The following is a 17,592-nucleotide window of genomic DNA, read 5'->3' as shown; positions in this document are numbered from 1 at the left end:
CGCCTTCCCGGTGCCGCTCCGCGCCTTTTCCTCCCCCACCCTACGAGGGCCTGGCTCCGCCGCCGCACAGGCCGGTCGGCGGTCCGGTCCGCTCCACTCTACTGCGCCTGTGCGAGGACTCAGTGCCCACCCCCGTGTGCGCGAGCCTAGTGCGCCTGCTCTGGGCCACGCGCCGCGGCGGAAGCCGCTTCCTGGTCACGTGGGAGACGCACTTCAGCAGCTGATTGGCTGCGGCGGGGGCGGCGCGAACGTCGCGCGAGCGGTAAGGGGGTGGGGTCCGAACTCATGGCGTTGCCATGGGAACGGGCCTACGGGGATGGATGAGCCTTAGGGATTGGGGTGCCGTAGGGATGGTTGTGCCATAGAGATGGGTATTCCATAGGGATATGGTGTGCCATAGGGATGGGTGTGTCATAGGGATATGGTGTGCCCTAAGGATGGGGTGCCATAGGGATGGTTGTGCCATAGAGATGGGTATACCATAGGGATGGGTGTGCCATAGGGATGTGCTGTGCCCTAAGGATTGGGGTGCCATAGGGATGGGCGTACCATAGGGATGGGTGTTCCATAAGAGATATGGTGTGCCGTAGGGATGGGTGTCCCATAGGGATGGGTGTGTGATAGTACGTGTACTACACTGGGGACCTGGAGACGGAGCCTTGCTTTTCTCTGGGATGAGCTCACCACCACAGAGCTTGGAGGAACAGCGCTGAGCACCGGGCAGGGTGAGGGTGAGGGATCTTTGCTGTCCAGGGTCAAATTATTGTAAGCTTGAATGTCTTATAGCATGGTCCATGGTTGACTGTGTCTGGATGAAGCTGTCTTGACCCTCTTGTCATCTCTTGTCTTCTGCTGTTCTCTCTTGTTTTGGTGGTTAAGTTAATCTCTCGGGTGATCTCTGATTCAGTGGGAAACAAATGGAGCTTTTTTGTGGCTAGGCTCTTCTGTCAGATGGAATTATCAGTCCAATCGATTTTTCCAATATGTGGTTCATGGATGTGAGAATGTACGGTAGTGCAGGAAGGAAAGCAGGATTACCCTTTCAACAGGAACCTGCTGTTAAATTATGCAAGTGCTGGTGACATGCTTTGCCTTGGATTTCAGAAACATGAACCAAGTTAGCAGAATTGGCTCAGCTAGTGGATGGGCTGGCAGTGGAATTCATGGACCCTGTTTCGCAGGGAGGTGGTCCATCGGGAAGTGCTGTTGGTAACACACTGTCTGTTTTGCTCTGTAGCACAGTGATGCGTGTGTGCTGGCTCGTGGGGAAAGAGCAATGCACTCAGCGAGTGAAACTGCCCCACTTGGAAGCCGTGGTGATTGGGCGTGGCCCAGAGACTGGGATAACGGATAAGAAGTGTTCACGGCAGCAAGGTAAGGTGATTTAGCTCAAATCTGCTTTCTGTGTGCAGCAGCAGCTGAGCTTGCCTGGTTCCTCTGTGTGGTCTGCAGTGTTGCCTGGTTCTTGAAGTCACCGAGCCTTTTTAATAAGAACTTAAGAAGATCTCTGGTGCCTAAAAAATCAGAGACACCCAAGGACAGGACATCCACCTCCATAAACTAAAGAATTGAACTTCAAATGTGAGTTCCCAGGCCCACGGTTGTGTTTCACTGCCTGCATTCCTGCTTGGTGAGCAGCACTTCTCCCTGGTATTCTGATTTTTATAACTGATTTTTAGTGTGACTTGTTATTTTATACGTAAAGTAATGTGATCTTGGAGAATGTATTAAAATACCTGTCACCTATACTATACTGCACATCTTCCCTGCCTTATCTTCTGTGCCTCTGGACGTAATCTTGCTCAATGCCTTAATGTCACAGAGGACTGGTAAGAACATCAAAAATATGTATAAGACATCAACACAATCCACCTTTCTTCTGAAGTAATTCCACCCTTGGCTCAGTGTATGGGTTGTCTCTGTTTTACCTGTGGTCCTGGAAAGAAATATTCTTGACATACATTCATGAAGATCAGCTCCAGAAAGAAGCAGATCTTCTAAAAGAGGAGTGTTTTCTGCACTGGGTGGTTCAGCAGAGGTCTTTTTATTTACATTGTTTTGTGACACTTTGTTCTTTCTTTTCCAGTTCAGTTAAAAGCAGACTGTAACAAAGGGTATGTCACAGTTAAACAGGTATGTTTTTATGTGTGGATTTGCAATATTTCTGATACCTATTGGGACAGTTGTACTTAACTCCACAAATGCTCCAAGTGATGATTCTGATCACTAGGTCTGAGGGTCCTAAAGCTTTCTTATCACTAAGGGAGGTTACAGCAAGTGGTCCTCAGAAGTGAACTTTTTTCTTTGTGCACCTCAATGAAAGATGCACTATTCCTTCTTGATAATGCTCTGGTTTAAGGCAGGCAGACTCGCAGCATCAGGGAATGCTGTTGTGAGTCTTCAACCAGTTCTGTCAGGTGATGCATTTGGGAGACTTTGGACTTCTACTAAACTTGCTTATCTTCCTCCTGAGTCTTAAACTTCATAAACTGAGGCAGCTCTTTACTTAAGGCTGAAATTCTTGTGTTAATGGGACTGCGCAGTTGTAGGAGATTTTTATTGGTGGGCTAATAGAGCCAGAGATGTGGTTACTTATGGGAAAGGATGGGATGTGAGACAGCAATGCAGGAATGCTCATGTTACCAGATGGATGGAGGCAGGCCTACTCCCTCACTTATGAGACCCAGTGTCTTTGAGATAATATGAAGGGAAAGGTCTCTGGTGCTGGTATTTGTGTGTGTGTGCCCGCAGCATCAGCCTGTGTGGACAATACAACATGTTCTACCTACTGAGGGGTAACGTCTTCTCTCAAAATGCCTCCAGAGCCCACTAAGCACAGGCACCCCAGTGGTATCTGATGAATCTGGCAGAGATATCTTGGGCAGTTTTTCACAGAAAACAGCCCTAGTCATGGTTTGAATACTGTATTACTGGAATCTCAAACTGGGAATACTGTCTGGTGGTGGCTGCTAGTGTGTTTTCTCTGCCTGCTGAAGAGTTGCTCTGCAGTTGAGAAGTGTGTGGCACAAAGTTGCAGTGATCAGTTGTTTGATACTTCATTTGCTGATGGGAAGCATCCTTGACTGAGTGAAACTGGAGAGCTGTAGACTAAAGAGATCCTAGCTGGAATCAGGCGAGTGCTTCATTGCAATGGATACCAAGTGAGAGGAATAGTATCATCTTGTGAAGCATGCAGGTATGGTAGTGACAAAGCTAACGAAACACTCGCTGAGTGAGTTCATCAGTCACAGGAGAGAGTTGATTTCCTGAAGCCTGTTCCATGCATAAACATTAACCAAAATAATTTTGCTGAAGACTCTTAACTTTTGTAGGGTCACCTACATGATGAGGCAAAACCCATCTGTCAAGCAAGCACTTAGCTTGCCTACACCACTGTGTGATTGCACTAAAATAATTCACTAAAACTACTGTTACTCCTCAGAAATAGTTGCTGCTGTTACTAGTTGTTTAAGAGGCTGCTAATTTGTGGGGGCAGTGTGGCCCAAGTGATGCTGTAACTGTAGCTGCTGCAGACCCAGGCTCCCTGTGACATCAGGCCTGGAGGTTGCGTGCTGATGGCTGTGACTGCAAGAGTGAAACAGAAACAGATGTCCACTGTGCTGCACTGCTTGGTGTGCTAAAAGGTTAATGTGGGCAGTGAACACAAAATGCATTTCCTTTCCAGGACAGTGGTAATCCAGGAGAACTGAGCAGAAGTTGGCAATTATACTTACAACACCATTTTTTACTATTTTTTCCTTTTTCTGTCTACGAAAGATAGGGGTCAACCCAACTAGTGTTGATCTTGTGAATATTGGCAAGGATGAAGTGGTGAAAATGAAGCCAGGCCAAATTCTGCATATTGTGAATAACCTTTACCCTTACACGGTGCAATTTGCTGAAGAGTCTGGGAAAACTGTTCCAAAAGTAGAAAAAATGCTACAGGAGGACACTTGTGGGAATGATGATATGGAGCCTGTGCCCAGGAAAACAATGAAGTTGGAGGTGGTGGATACACAAGGCAGTTCTATAAATCCCAAGCTAAGCAATACCAGTGTATCTACACACGAAGGAGCTTCAAGCAAAAAGGCAAGTGTGTTGGTATTAATACTTGTGCAGTTTCTTCTGGGGTTGTCTCCTCCACAAGGAGGAGGTCTTTGTGGATTCTGCTGGTGGCAGGCATCTCAGGTGAGCACAGATCCTCAAAAGTATACAGAGCATGAGAGGTGTTATGTGCTTCTGACATCACCCAGATCCTGGGAAAGTTACTTGAGAACCATTCTAACCTGACCTGAGGGTTAGGTGTGTGTGATCAGGCTTCCCTGTAGCAAATGAGGATTTAATATCTGATTTCTGCTGCACTTCCTGCTAGAAGGACAGTCCACATGAGCTCCTTTTATCTGAAGTAACCCAAGGACACTGTCCTGGCTCTTGAGTGATTATCAAAAAGCAAGTGCACAGAGAACAGAACAACCTGAGCCTTTTAATTTTCTTTTTTTCATTTGTTTGTAATTGCATTGAATTTTTTTCTCCTCCTGCTTTGTTCATTCCATATGGCAGAGCCATGTTTACATTAGTTAGTGTTACCAGCCAGAATCTTTGAAAGAGTGTTTTTAAAAGCCCTGTAACATGGACTAAATAAAAGACCTTTGAAACTAGTGCAGTGCTGGGGGAGAAGACACAGAGATGAAACCCCTTAAGACAAAATTTTTGTCTCAGGTTGCTGTGAGTTAACCACTTACTTCATTTGTGGACTTGGGCTAGTTATATTAGGGCCAGATTTCTGGTGGAATGAGCAGGGAGATAACTCATACTGTTTCTCTGCCAGCACTATAGTAACATTTGAATGTCTTCCTTTATAAGAATATCATTGCTGATTAGTTAAAACATCCGTTTTGAAAAAGGTGCACTCAAGGCACAGCTTCTATTAGGTGTTCAGTAGCCAAGTTAAGAAATAGCTTGTGTTGGCTTGATCTTCCTGTGCCTTTCTGGTTTTCTCTACAAGCCACTGCACAATTTAAAGCAATCAATATGTCTAATGCTCAGGCCACACACTGCAACTACTTAGTTCTGTGCAGAGCAGTATAACTGGGATAGGACAGTTAATGGAGATCTCTGTTCTTTCTTTGGATCTTGTGATCCCTGAAGCAGAGGGCCTTGTGTCATGACATGTGCAGGCAAATTATTAAATTTAAACACATTTATAGCTCCCTGTTGTTGGATTTCCAATGTTTGGAAGATTGAACTTTCCATCTTCACAGTATCTTGTTAAAAGTTTTCAAAAGTAGCTTTTTGGGGGCAGCTGGGGCAGGCGTGTTGGTATTTTATAAAAGGGAAATAATTGAGCTGTCAATTCAGCTCTTATTGTACTGCTGTATGCTAATGAATATTCTTAACTGAATCTTTTAAAAAAAGCAATTGGACTCTTAATTGTTTTATGATTTATTTTTCCCCTTCTGTGCTGTAGGAACATTTAGGACACTGGAGTCAGGGTCTAAAGAGCTCCATGCAAGATCCAAAAATGCAGGTGAGAGCTGTATACTTGTACTCTACAGTAGATCCAGTCTAGCAAAGCTACATGAGCTTTTCTTCTTCTTCTGCAACTTGCTTTAACAATCTGGTTTATCAGTGGTGTCCTGCATAAGGGCTGAAATATACTTGCATCTCTCTCTGTAGTAACATTAACTTGGGAGTCTTTACTGTACTGATTTTGCAAAGTTTCATTGTCTTAATTATCTTTCATCTCTCTGTACTGTGAGATTTGGCCAATAGATTTCAAAAAAGTTGATGGGAGAGCAGGTGAGCTGTGCAGTTGCTTTGTTTCCTCAGGGAAACCAACTAAAATGGCGATATCATTTTAAGGTGAGCAAGCCACGGAAGTTTCTATTCTCCAGCAGTCAGCACTGTCTTGTTTCTTAGTGCAATTTCCTGGTTTCCAGCAAATTCTTAACTTTCACACCTTTATGTCAGATTACAGGATCTGACCCCTGGCCTCACTGGGCCCCTTCAGGTAATGATCACTGTCAGGCTGAAAATAATTTAGAATCATAGTGTATGTTTGAATTGGAAGGGACCCTTCAGGATCATTGAATCCAACTCTTAGCTCTGCACAGAACATCCCCTGACAGAGCAGAAATCACACCATGTACCTGAGAGCACTTCTTGAGCTCTTGACAGACCTGGTGCCATGACAACTTCCCTGGAGAACCTGTTCCAGTGCCCAGCCACCCTCTGGGTGAAGAACCTTGTCCTTGTGATATCCAGCGTCAGCCTTCCCTTATTCAGCTTCAGGCCGTTTCCTCAAGTCCTGTGACTGTTCATGAGAGTGAAGAGATCGGTGCCTGCCGCTTCTCGCCCCTGGCAAGAAGTTGTAACTGCAGCGAGGTCTCCCCTCAGTCTCCTCCAGGCTGAAAAGACCAGGTGACTGTTCCTCATATGGCTTCCTTTCAAGGCCCTTCACCATCTTCTTAGCTCTCCTTCGGACACTTTCTAAGAGCTTTATATCTTCTATTGTATCACCCAAAACTGCCCCCAGCATTTGAGGTAAGGCTGCCCCAGTGCAGAGCAGGACAATTCCCTACCTTGACTGGCTACACCCCAGGACACAGGTGGCTTTCCTGGCTGCCAGGGCACTGCTGACTCATTGACATCAATGACCTCCCAGGGCCCATTCCATGGAGCTACTCTCCAGTCTCTCATTCCCCAGTCTGTACACACATCCAGGGTTGCCCTGTCCCAGGTGCAGAATCCAGCACTCCCTCTTGTTACTTCTGCCCAGCCCTCTAATTTGTCCAGGTCTTTCTGCAGGGTCTTCTTGCCTTCAAGGGAGTTCCCTGGGACTTCTTCCCAATTTAGTATCATTAGCAATCTTGTTTTCTATTCCTTCCAGTCCCGTATCCAGGTCATTTATGAAGATGTTGAAGAGGATGAGGCTGGAGCCCTGTGGAACCCCACAGGTGACCAGTCTGATGTCATCCCATTCACTGTAACCCTTTGTGCCTGATCCATGAGCCAGTTCCTCACTTAGCTAAACAGAAGGCTCCTTTTTCTTGATGGATTTTAAAAAAAATTTAAGTTTGAAGTGTTGAACTGCTAGATTTACTGGAGAACTGGATGCGCATTGTCCTAGAATTGCCAGGACTTTCAAATGAGTCTGTGTATAGGGGATGAAAAACTAAGGAAATTCTTCCTTACTTTTTAAACATGAAGCTTAATTTTTATCTGTGAAGCAGGATGCTATATACTTTCCAAAACAGGGTTTTCTTGACCCAAAATGTAAGCAGATTTTAAAACGCTTCTTTTAATGTTAGACACAAATAACTGTTTATGAGTGGAGGTTAGGTTTATTAGTTGTAGTTTCAGTCTGAATACACAAACAATAGAACTCCTATCTTTTCTTTTTAATCAAATATTAAATGGCAATACTTCTTTCTTCTGAAAAGACTTGAAAGAGATCCTGTTGTTACTGGTAGTAGGAGCAGACACTAATATGTATGTATGTATAAAATATCTTGCAGCTGAAAGAATCAGTCCTATGATTTGTGTACCGATAGAACTTTAATCTTCCTTCCTGTAGAGTGAGACGGATCTGTTTATAAGCATACAAGAGTAACTAGCAAAGGCGACAAAGACATCATCCGTCTCTCATCAGCAGGTGCACTGCTGAGAGACCAGAGATACAATGTGGCAGCTTTTTGTTGCTGGATTCTCCCCGCTGTTGTTCACAAGCTTCCCAACCCTTTTTCTTCCTTAGCTGCATTGAATTATTGCAAAACAAAATGAGAACAGAAAGAAGGGCACGATAGACAGGAACTGTTCCCCTTCTTGTTAGTCATCTGGGTGGGATGAAGTGAAATAGTCCAGACTTGAATATTTTTGTCTTTGTAATGCTGGTGGAGGTCTGCAGCACATTGCTGGTAGCACATCTGTGCTTCACCCCAGAAATCTGCAGCCCAGTGCATTCTTACATGTTCTGTATTGAGCACAGTGGTTTTGTTTGTGAGTGCAGAGCTTGAATGTAGCCTGATAGAAACTGAGTTCCCTAGGCCTCACTGGTATCTCAGTCCAGGTGATTTTCAAGAGTCCATATATACCTGTAGCTATGATTAACTTACTGCAAAGTAAGATTAGAAAGCTTTTTCCTTTTATTATAAAGTATATGGAAAAGGATGTTAGAACACTTCTCCATAGCTACCTGGTATGCGTTATGGAAGAGGGTGCTTATCCTGGAGCAACTTAATTCCAGCAAAAATTCTTCCTGAGTAGCATCTCTCCACTAAGTATAGTGCTTATAGGGATTATATGTATGACTTTCAGTCAGAAAGTGATAGAGTTACTTCATTTTTTGCAAGGTTTACAAAGATGAAAAGACTGTAGTCATCAAGGATAAATATCCCAAAGCTCGTTACCACTGGCTTATCTTACCATGGGACCCCATTTCAAGCCTGAAGTCAGTCACCAGGGACCACCTTGAACTCCTGGAACATATGCATGCTGTTGGGCAAAAAATGATCGAACAGTGCCCTGCCAGAGAGAGCCTGGAGTTCAGACTGGGTTACCATGCCATCCCCAGCATGAGGTAAGACCTAGAGGAGTCATGTGGTGGACATGCTGTTCTTCCAGTTACACAGATTTGGGGCTAAATCCATGCAGAGATTTGGCCTTGTTGAAGAACGGGCAATCCTCCTCAACACTACAGACAGCTTGGTGTGCAGTCCTTTGCCCCACACTGCTGTGCAGATGCCAGTGCACGGGTGTCTTGCCCACGGTGGGAAGAGCCTGTTGGCAGAGGTTGGTGCCTGGGGCTGTGGGATGCCTGTGGCCCAGCCCCAGTGGCAGGAGCACTGCTGCCAGTGCTAAGGCATCCCCCACCCAGGGCACCAGTGTGGGATTAGAGACTGACTCCTGGACCTGTCAAGTCCTTCCTAATACCGAGCAAGGATTTGAGTCTTGTGTCTAAGTCCAGACCTTAAAGTGTCCAAGTGCCTGTTGATACTGCAGTCAGTTGTTCTCCAGTTCTTGAGTGGAGCTTTTGAGCTTTTGATCAAATCCCACTCAATTAACTCTACAAATAACAAAACTTTGGTTTATTATTAAACCTTTAACAGACCTTTGGTTTGCTAACACTGCTGTCTCCGCCTCTTTGGAAACTAGCAGGAATATAGACTGCAGTGAGGGGCCAATGAAATATGCAGACTAGTGACCCTGATTGTTTGTAAGTGAAATGCTTGGCAAGAGACAGTGCTTCCAGAACAGGCTCTGTTTCTTCTCTCACAGGGTCAGGAGTGACCCACAAGGCTGCGCTCTGCTGAATCATGTTTGCAACTGTTACAACTGCAAAACAACTTCGAGCATTAACCTACTTCTCTCTATCTACATTATATTTTTTTTTTTTTCAGTCAGCTACATTTGCATGTAATCAGCCAGGATTTTGATTCTCCGGCCCTCAAAACCAAAAAACACTGGAATTCTTTTACTACAGAGTACTTCTTAAACTCCCAAGGTAATTAGCAAAATTATTTCATAACATATAATCCTGCTTGTAGGTTCTGGCTTTGGGCTTTTCTTCCAAAAATGTGCAAGTCATACATTTTATTGCAGTAAGTGAAAGGTTTTATTTAATTTAAGATATTGGGGAGTAGCACTGAGTAAAAGTCAACAAATTTTGTGGCTGTTTTAAAATACACTGCAGCAATAACAGACTATGCATGCAAAACAGTGCACAGAGATTTGCAGTGTCATGTGTTTCATGATGCTACCTGGTCTCAATGCCTTTGGTCTTTTTTATCCCCAGATGTGATAGAGATGGTACGAAGCAAGGGGAAAGTGGTGGTGAAAGACCATACCTCTGAACTTCTCAAACTTCCCCTCAGATGCCATCGCTGTAAACAGCAGCTGTCCACAATCCCACAGTTAAAGGAACATCTTAGGAAACATTGGCCAAAATGATTTTTCAAAAAATCATCTTTCAATCTGCCTTCAGATTTCAAGCCAACACAAAGACCACAAAATGTTAACAGAAATTAATGTTTATTAACTAGAATGACAAATGTAATGTGGGGAAAAGTAGCCTAGAAACAGCAGCGTACTAATTTAGTAATAGCTTCAACAAAAACCCAAGCCCTCTTCTTCTTTTTTACTAAAAATACAAATAAAGTGACTTCTGAAATTGAAGCTTTTGGTTGCAGCTTTATTGTGGTACAGCCACACTCATCTGCAAGTGAACTGAAGTCTGTGAGAAGTGCTTTGTTTGGATGAAAGGATTTATCTAACTCAGAAACTGAACTGAGCCCAGGTCTAGGTTTCTGCTGGGAAAGGAAAGAAACGATATAGAGGTCTTTCTCTTTATGGTTTCTGCCTACACCGAAGTTCCCCCTACATGTAAATGTTGCAGGCACTGGTGTGGCTGACAATACACTGTCGGTGGAGGGGAAGGAGCAGCAGCTGATCATCCTCACTTTGCTCTGCCACTGGAAGGCCTGACAGTTCAGTGCTGCTGAACTGCCCCTCAGCTAATGGAGTGCACTTTACCTCTCACCAGGGTGCCAGGAAGCCCTGCTCAGGCTCTAAGTGGGGCAAACAACCTCTTTTGGGTACAAGGATGTATTTAAATGTTTTTGTATTAAATCCATGTGTAATAAACAATGAACAGCTTTACTGCTCCCCAGAGTAATAAAACTATCAAGGTTTGCAGTTGCTTGTCTGCATATGTTGAGGTTGGTACAGAAATTCTGTGCTTTAATCCTGCCCAATCTCCAATCAGGATTTTAGTGAGCCTCTAATCATTTGACCATTGTCAAGATGTGAACTTCTTGAAGCAGCAGAACCATACTAATAAAAATCTCCTGAGTTCAGATCTGCTTTGTACAGTTCAACTTCATCTTAAGCCCAGCTTTGAGCTAAGTAAGATGCTGTCTGGGTAAAATGGCTTTCAGCAAAAGAGTGCACAGGGCTTTTTCTATACAAGCAAAATGCTGCTCCTAACAATAACACATTCTGTGGGGAAAGTGTCCACTTCTTCCATTCCCCCATGCAGCAGCATGTTGCTATAACCACTCAAATAGTAAGGTAAATAGTAAGCTGATGTTGCTGGAAAAGAACAAAGATGTTTCTGTCATAAACTTATCCTCAAAAATGTATTCTTTCAACCTGGTATGCAAGAAGCCAGTCCATACAGAGGGTCATGTTTATTTCAGGCTTGTGCAGCGATGGGTGCTGGGTGGGAGAATCCACAGAGCCAGCACACCCAGTTCCAGCCAAGCAGTGTAGCTAAGATATTTTCAAAATATCTAAGTCTGCAGTTACCTGATGTCCAAATATCTGCCTACTCAATAGCTAGTGAACAATCCTTTGCCTGCTTCAGTTTAAAGGTACAGTGCATTTTGAATTTATTGTGTGTATTCAGTAGGTAGGATTCTTCATTTGGAGGTGGGTAATCTAAGCTTTAGAGATGTGTTTTTCACATTAAAATGAGCGAAGTTCATCTGAAGGATGTTTTTTCAGCTGATTTATTAATTTCAGTAAAACATATGGAACATTGCCAAATGCAGTGTCCAATATCTTATTCAAGATTTCTGTTTGTTCTCTACTTGTTTCAAAACTATTCTGCAAGACCTTGCCATTTCCCACTTTTCTGTGTGTTTAAAGCATTTATTGTTCTTCTATGACCCACTGTGCAAAATCTTTTCTTAAACCATTCATCTTTCACCAGAGTGGGGAACAGTAAGGTGAAGGGTTGGTCATGGCCTAATTTAAAACACCAGCCACAGTTCAGCTTTTGCTGCCATCAGTAGTATGCTTTAAATTACAAAATAAAGCTTAGAGTTAGGAACAATGACAAAAGCACAGCCAGTCTGTGAATTCATTCTTGACACAAACTAGGGCTTCAGCTGGCTCCAGAGGTAAAGTGCTAATGCTTTGCAACAGGAACTAATTTTGGACGAAGGCCAAATGCTGGAGAGCTGTGGTCTTCCTCATGGCAGACAGATCAGAATGCGAAGCCATGCTTCTTCACAGTGAAATGCACTGCTTATGGCCCATGGCCCACGACATCTGGGTGGGAGTTGTGGTTCTAGTACCTCTCAGAGCAGGTCAGACCCCTACAGTCCATCTGTATGGGAACAACCTGCAGCCGAGTCAGTTGCCACGCACTCTAATGCAGAGCACGATTCAGAGGGACAAGCCTATGTATGATGCAAATCAGCAGCATCACCAGGAGAACCAGGGCCACCAGGGCTGACCCCAGGGGGGATTGGCAGTATGCTGTGTGAGGTCACCACCACATGGGAAAGGTCTGCAGTGGGCACAAGCTCTCTGAAGCCAAGGGGCAGCTGCCTACAGGGGCAGCATCAAAACCATGAAGGAAACTAAGGCAGAAAATGTAGATGTTGTCTTAAGTTACTTCATGCGTGACTGTGCAGGGGACCCACTGCCTTCCTCCAGTCTTTAATCTACAGCTGCTAAATCCATACAGGAGACTAAGCAACCAGCACGACATCTTTGTCGTTGCGCAAGATGTCAGCATTTCCTGGCATCAGATTTAGGAATGTCAGGAATTATTGGTGTCAGTGTCACATTTCAGTTGCAGGGCCAGAGTACTCCGCAGAGGAGCACAGACTCCCTCATCAACCCTTTCTCCAGATCTGGTAGATGGGTTCTGTATTTCACCATGGACTGTGCTCTGCTACCATTCCGAAAACTGAGATCCTGTGAAACAGTCTTGCTCTGTAAAGCCTTTCATGTGTTTTGCCATCTCAAAAGGCTTTATTCACTCTTGGCAAATCTTCCAGTGCAGTCACAGTATATGACAACAGGCTCAAGTTATCCCCCTGCAACCCAGAACAGGCCATGCAGCTCAGAACAACTGGAAACAAGATGTGGTCCAATGCTTCGCACTGACAAAAGACTTTTACCACTCCCCTCCAGCAAGCCCAAGACAGCACAGCATATATGGTGCAAAACCAAATGGCCACCTCAATTTGAAGGAGCTCTTGCCACACAAAAACAGTGACCCGCAGCACTGCACATGCTCATGCGGTGCAGTCAGAACACGGCTCGCTTCTGTGTCATTAAACACCTCCAAGAGAGAGCAAGCACCTTGTTTGTGCGGTGTTTGTCTGTAGCACCCAACAGAAATGGTCAGAACACTGCAGCTCCCAGGCCAAAATTAACCAAGAAGGGTTTGCAGCCTTGTCTCCTTCCTCTGCTCATAGAACTGCTGGTGTTACTTCTTGCATCAGATCACAAAAGTATTCTGGGGTAAAACCTGATTCTCAGTACAAGACCATTTCCAGATGACACAGTTCTGCAATAGTGCACAGCATTATCAGGGTACTGCTGCTGATCAGTCAGTGGCATAAAGCAGAATTAGTCTACCTGCTTTGGTCTCAGATAGTTAGGGTAGTATTACCCAGCAGAGTGTGACATCGACACCTTCGGCCTATTTTTATTCATTTTTTCCTCTGTCCAAGACCTCCTTGGTGTGAATGGGCCCAGTTTCAATACAGCAATGGCTGTTGGCACTGCAGGATTCACTCTGATGTAACAAAGCAATCATGAAAATCTGCATCAGCATCTGTATCAGCAACACCCAGCTTCAGCAGAGAAAACATAACTTTGTTTAGCAACTACAGCAATTTGCTATTGGTACAGGTGAGTTCTCTACGGCAGGTTGAAGCACTTAAAATGTGGCCTGTCGTCAAGGCAGGTATCAAATCTGGGAGGGAGGGATGGCAGAGAAGATAACCCATCCAATACTGGTGGGATTGCTTCATCCAGAAAGGGGTTACAGTGGTAGGAGCTGCATATCCTTTTGCTCCCCAGTCTCACAAGCCACCTCTGCAGTGGGTGTGAGTGGCTGTGCCTATAGGTGTGACACCATATGGGTCACAGTCACAGCACACCAAGCAGAGGGACCCTTCACTTGCACAACCCTAAGAACAGTGTATCAGAAACACCGGAACAGCAATGGCTTCTGCAAAGATACAATGAAATTATATGAAAAATAAGAGTTCAGAGTACACAGGGCTTCCTTGGCTTCTTGTTACTGGAGAAGATGCAGTTTCCACTGTACGTTTTTATTGAATTTTGGTGGAGTCAGTACTTCTGGATCTGAAAGGCAAATGGAACAAGTGTCAAAACAGGGGGTAACAGGAATATAACTTTTTAAAGAGGTGTTAACTACTTTGTTCACTTTTCTTACATCAAAGGATGCTGACAAACCTCTTGACATCTATCATTTCCCTGTAGTGATTGATTGCCAGGAAAGTGTCCTCAGAAGATCTGCTTTCACCAAGAAACCTCCAGGCACACCAAGTCCCTCTCAATTGTTAAGTGTTACTGTTCAGAATGAGGAGTCACAGGCACAAAGCCACAACCATTAGTGGCACAAAGCAGAACTCCATTCATTCACCTGTCACTTACCAGTCATGCACCACAAAGAGCTGGCTCCTTTTGGAGTAAGAGGCACAAGGCTTTTTCTGAAGTGGCAAGTGGCAATAGACAGGTTGCACCTATAGATTCAATACAGGATTTGCCCAGGCAATTTCAGGACTAGCAGGCAAAGAGGATGTAGGACTAGAGGGAAGATGGAAGACTGAGGAGTTGGGACCACTGTTTGCTAGGTTTCTCAGCCCTAATTTTGTATTCACTGCAAGGACTTTGAGATGGAAAAGTGACACCAGAGATTGTAGCCTGGTCTGGTCAATAGCCTGGCCTGGCTGCCAAAGCCAGAGAGAAAAATCAGCAGGTAAGTTACAAGAAGAATTACCTAACCCATTCCTTAAGATATCAGATTTTCAATTCCCTGACAACAGACTGACATTACACACACAGGAACCCAGGAGCAGTTGCGATATTTTAGCACAGAGACAGTTTTAAACTGAGACAGTTTTAGCATACAAATTCAGAGCAAAATAAACTTTGTTAAGAAAGCTGCTCACTTGCCACAAGGCAGGATGGTACACCATAAAGAAAAGCAAGGAATCACCACAGCTGAATAACTGCACAACTGTTGGCAGGTAGCCGTGCTTGGAGAGCCTCCAAGCCCACTAACCTTCCTGATATTTCACACCCAAACCTAACTCAGAGACTCAACTAACCTTGGACAACAGGAGACATCATCCTCTTTTGCTGATAAGCAGCCATAATGCTGTTTGCAGTTGAATTGGGTCCCAAGACCTGTAAGAAAAAATATCCATGTTCCAACCTGAACAAAGCAAGGCACAAGCAGGGATACTCTCAAAGGAAACTGCTATTACTGTCCAAAACCAGGAGACCTCACAGTACAAAGTGAACAGGATCCAAGTGTAATCAATGTGATCAAAGCCCAGTAATGTCTCAGAAAATTTAACATAGAGTCAAAGAGAACTGCTTTCACACAGCTTTTCAGGACATAGAACTCTCATCCCAGCACCTACTTCTTTTCAGCACCATAAATGTAATGATTCATCAGGACTGATTTCATTAGAGCACCATCAATATTTAAAGTTCATCTGGGAGTCTCTGTTCCCACAGAATATTTCTAATCTGTCTTTAAGAGTCCTGCTAATGAGCAGTTAGGGAGAAGATACTGGGGAACATCTTGTGTTGACCATAAATGCACTGAAACCACTTATTAGAAATAAGGACTTTTTTACTCTGGAAGGGAACTAACTAAAGCCCTTGTGATTTCCTTATTCTGCATTAAGCTGAAGCTTAGAAGCCTGACATAACCTTCTTTTTGTAATTTACTCCTTATGATATATGGTTCAGAATAAATTGACCAATCCAGTAGCTTTTCACTTCACAAGACCAGGCTCGGTAACAACTACTCTAGTGCATTTCTACCACTAGGCCTAGAAAAGAAGGGAGTGTTCTCATGCTCTACAAATTGCTTAAGATGGAGCTTACAAAAACCAGTCACCACTAGGACAAGGCAACACAAGCGTCAGAACCTCATCATATCCAGTGTGCAATTCAGTGCAGGAAACACAGCAGGCTATACATGTTGTAACCATCTAGAGTGTACTGACTCGACAGGTCCTGCCCAGAATGTCTGCTGAACCTTTTAACAGAAAAAACCCCAGATTTTGAAAGCCATGGAAGGATTCTAGGCTCTCTGCTGGAGAATGCAAAGTACTGCTAAACACTTGATACTGTCTAGTGAGTGTGATAGGTAATGTGGATGAGCACAGACCAGGCTGACAGAGCTCTGTTGCAGGTCTGGAGTCCAGATTTCTGGGACTGAGGTCTCCATCAACTGCAAAACCTCTTCCAGGAATTGCTGCAATGCTCCAGCTTGCTCATCATAACCAAACAGCACAAGCTGCTTCAGAAGGATATGTATCTCTCCTGCAGGAGGGAACAGAAGCAATACACAGCAATCAACACAGGTATACTAAATAAGACAAATCTGTAGTGGCACTGAGAAGGCTTATTTTCTCTGCTCCCAGCTGCAAGTGCAGAGAGCTCACATGTTACTTTGAGCACCGAGGCAGATTAACTAAAGCAATGTAGCAATGTCCAACACAGATGGCTATACGGACCAGGCAGCTTTTCTCCCCAGCATACACAGTAAGAAGAGGGGGCACACTACTTTAGCTGTCCCATCCTCACATGGATTAAGATCACCAACTGTCCTACCTTTCACAGTCTCCACAGCACGAACACTCTCTCCCAGGACTTCCAGAAGGGCAATATCCTCAAAAGGACTCCCCTCCTTCAGGCTGTATTTCTTACGCTCCGCCTTGCGTCGGTTCTTTGAGGATCGCCTGAAAAGAGCATGTTCAGTTACAGTGTGCACAACAGGACTGGCTGTTAGGAGGGTTAAATCTGAAGGAACATCAACACTACGCATGCAAATTGTCACTCAAATCCACGCTTTCGTCAGTGGCAGAGGACTGTGGGTAAACTATATGTGCTGTGACAATGTTTTCAGTGCTACACAATCAATATCCTTAGTGGTTTGAAACACAAGACAGGAGTCAGCCTGCTTCTCTGCTCCAAAAATGACTGGTCCATGTTCCAGCAAGGTTAAAGCATGTCTACAATATAAAGCAGGAGCCTCTCCAAGAACAAAGCAGTAGTCACTATCAGGCAAAGCTAAGGTCCACTTAAAAACACTAGTGGCCAGGGTCTGTGAACATTTTAATTTCTGCCATCTCCAGACCCTGCTCAGCTCTGATCACAGCCATGATCACAGGAAAGCAACTTCATTCATAGACCAGACCTACTTGCATAATGTTCTCAAATGATCCACACACTCTGGTGCTGAATACTAAGGCTGCATTCTCCTCCTGTTTACATCTGTTCCACAAAAAAAAAAATCTGACTAAAAAGTCCACATTTTTCCCACAGCTGTATTCTTCCACAATTCCGCCAGGGAATTCAGAAGTGGTCCCACAGACTACACCAGCCTGCTACACACCCCACCCCACACTGCAGCTCCTACTCTTGAGAGCACTCAAAAACAATGCACACAACCACTGTGGGAAGACATTGGTATGAAATTTAATAGCAACTCCCACACACCAAGTGCGAAACCCGGGCCAAAGAACACAAGTCATTCACACAAGCTGTTAATGTTTGAGAGGCTCTGCCTGAATTCCGTATTTT

General features: G+C 44.4%; 2 protein-coding genes across 4 annotated transcripts in view; one reads left to right on the top strand and one right to left on the bottom strand.

Annotated features, from left to right (window-relative positions):
* The first annotated feature begins 250 nt into the window (after positions 1–250).
* On the top strand, positions 251–10,173 carry APTX (aprataxin). 2 transcript variants are annotated; one of them, XM_056514399.1, is made up of 8 exons: positions 251–262; positions 1,238–1,374; positions 2,087–2,133; positions 3,778–4,089; positions 5,468–5,527; positions 8,352–8,578; positions 9,399–9,502; positions 9,794–10,173. In XM_056514399.1, exons 2-8 carry the CDS (start codon positions 1,245–1,247, stop codon positions 9,946–9,948), a joined length of 1,035 nt encoding a protein of 344 aa, XP_056370374.1. In that variant the 5' UTR covers positions 251–262; positions 1,238–1,244; the 3' UTR covers positions 9,949–10,173. The 2 variants fall into 2 exon arrangements, with proteins under 2 accessions (XP_056370374.1, XP_056370375.1); XM_056514400.1 differs by lacking the exon at positions 251–262 and having other exon boundaries at positions 1,243–1,374; positions 2,087–2,137; positions 3,782–4,089.
* Positions 10,174–13,593: 3,420 nt separating this feature from the next.
* Positions 13,594–17,592, bottom strand: part of ELP1 (elongator acetyltransferase complex subunit 1) — a 29,672-nt gene continuing 25,673 nt past the window's right edge. For both annotated transcript variants that reach the window (XM_056514395.1, XM_056514396.1), the window contains 4 exons: positions 16,621–16,748; positions 16,175–16,329; positions 15,099–15,177; positions 13,594–14,109 (listed from right to left, as the gene is read on the bottom strand). In XM_056514395.1, coding sequence (XP_056370370.1) covers positions 14,042–14,109; positions 15,099–15,177; positions 16,175–16,329; positions 16,621–16,748 — 430 coding nt within the window. In that variant the 3' untranslated portion in view covers positions 13,594–14,041. The remainder of the gene's footprint in view (positions 14,110–15,098; positions 15,178–16,174; positions 16,330–16,620; positions 16,749–17,592) is intronic.

Source organism: Oenanthe melanoleuca, chromosome Z (genome assembly GCF_029582105.1).
Source record: "Oenanthe melanoleuca isolate GR-GAL-2019-014 chromosome Z, OMel1.0, whole genome shotgun sequence".
NCBI lineage: Eukaryota > Metazoa > Chordata > Aves > Passeriformes > Muscicapidae > Oenanthe > Oenanthe melanoleuca.
The sequence above is the reverse complement of the archived record's forward strand: the minus strand, read 5'-3'. Positions and strand labels throughout refer to the sequence as shown.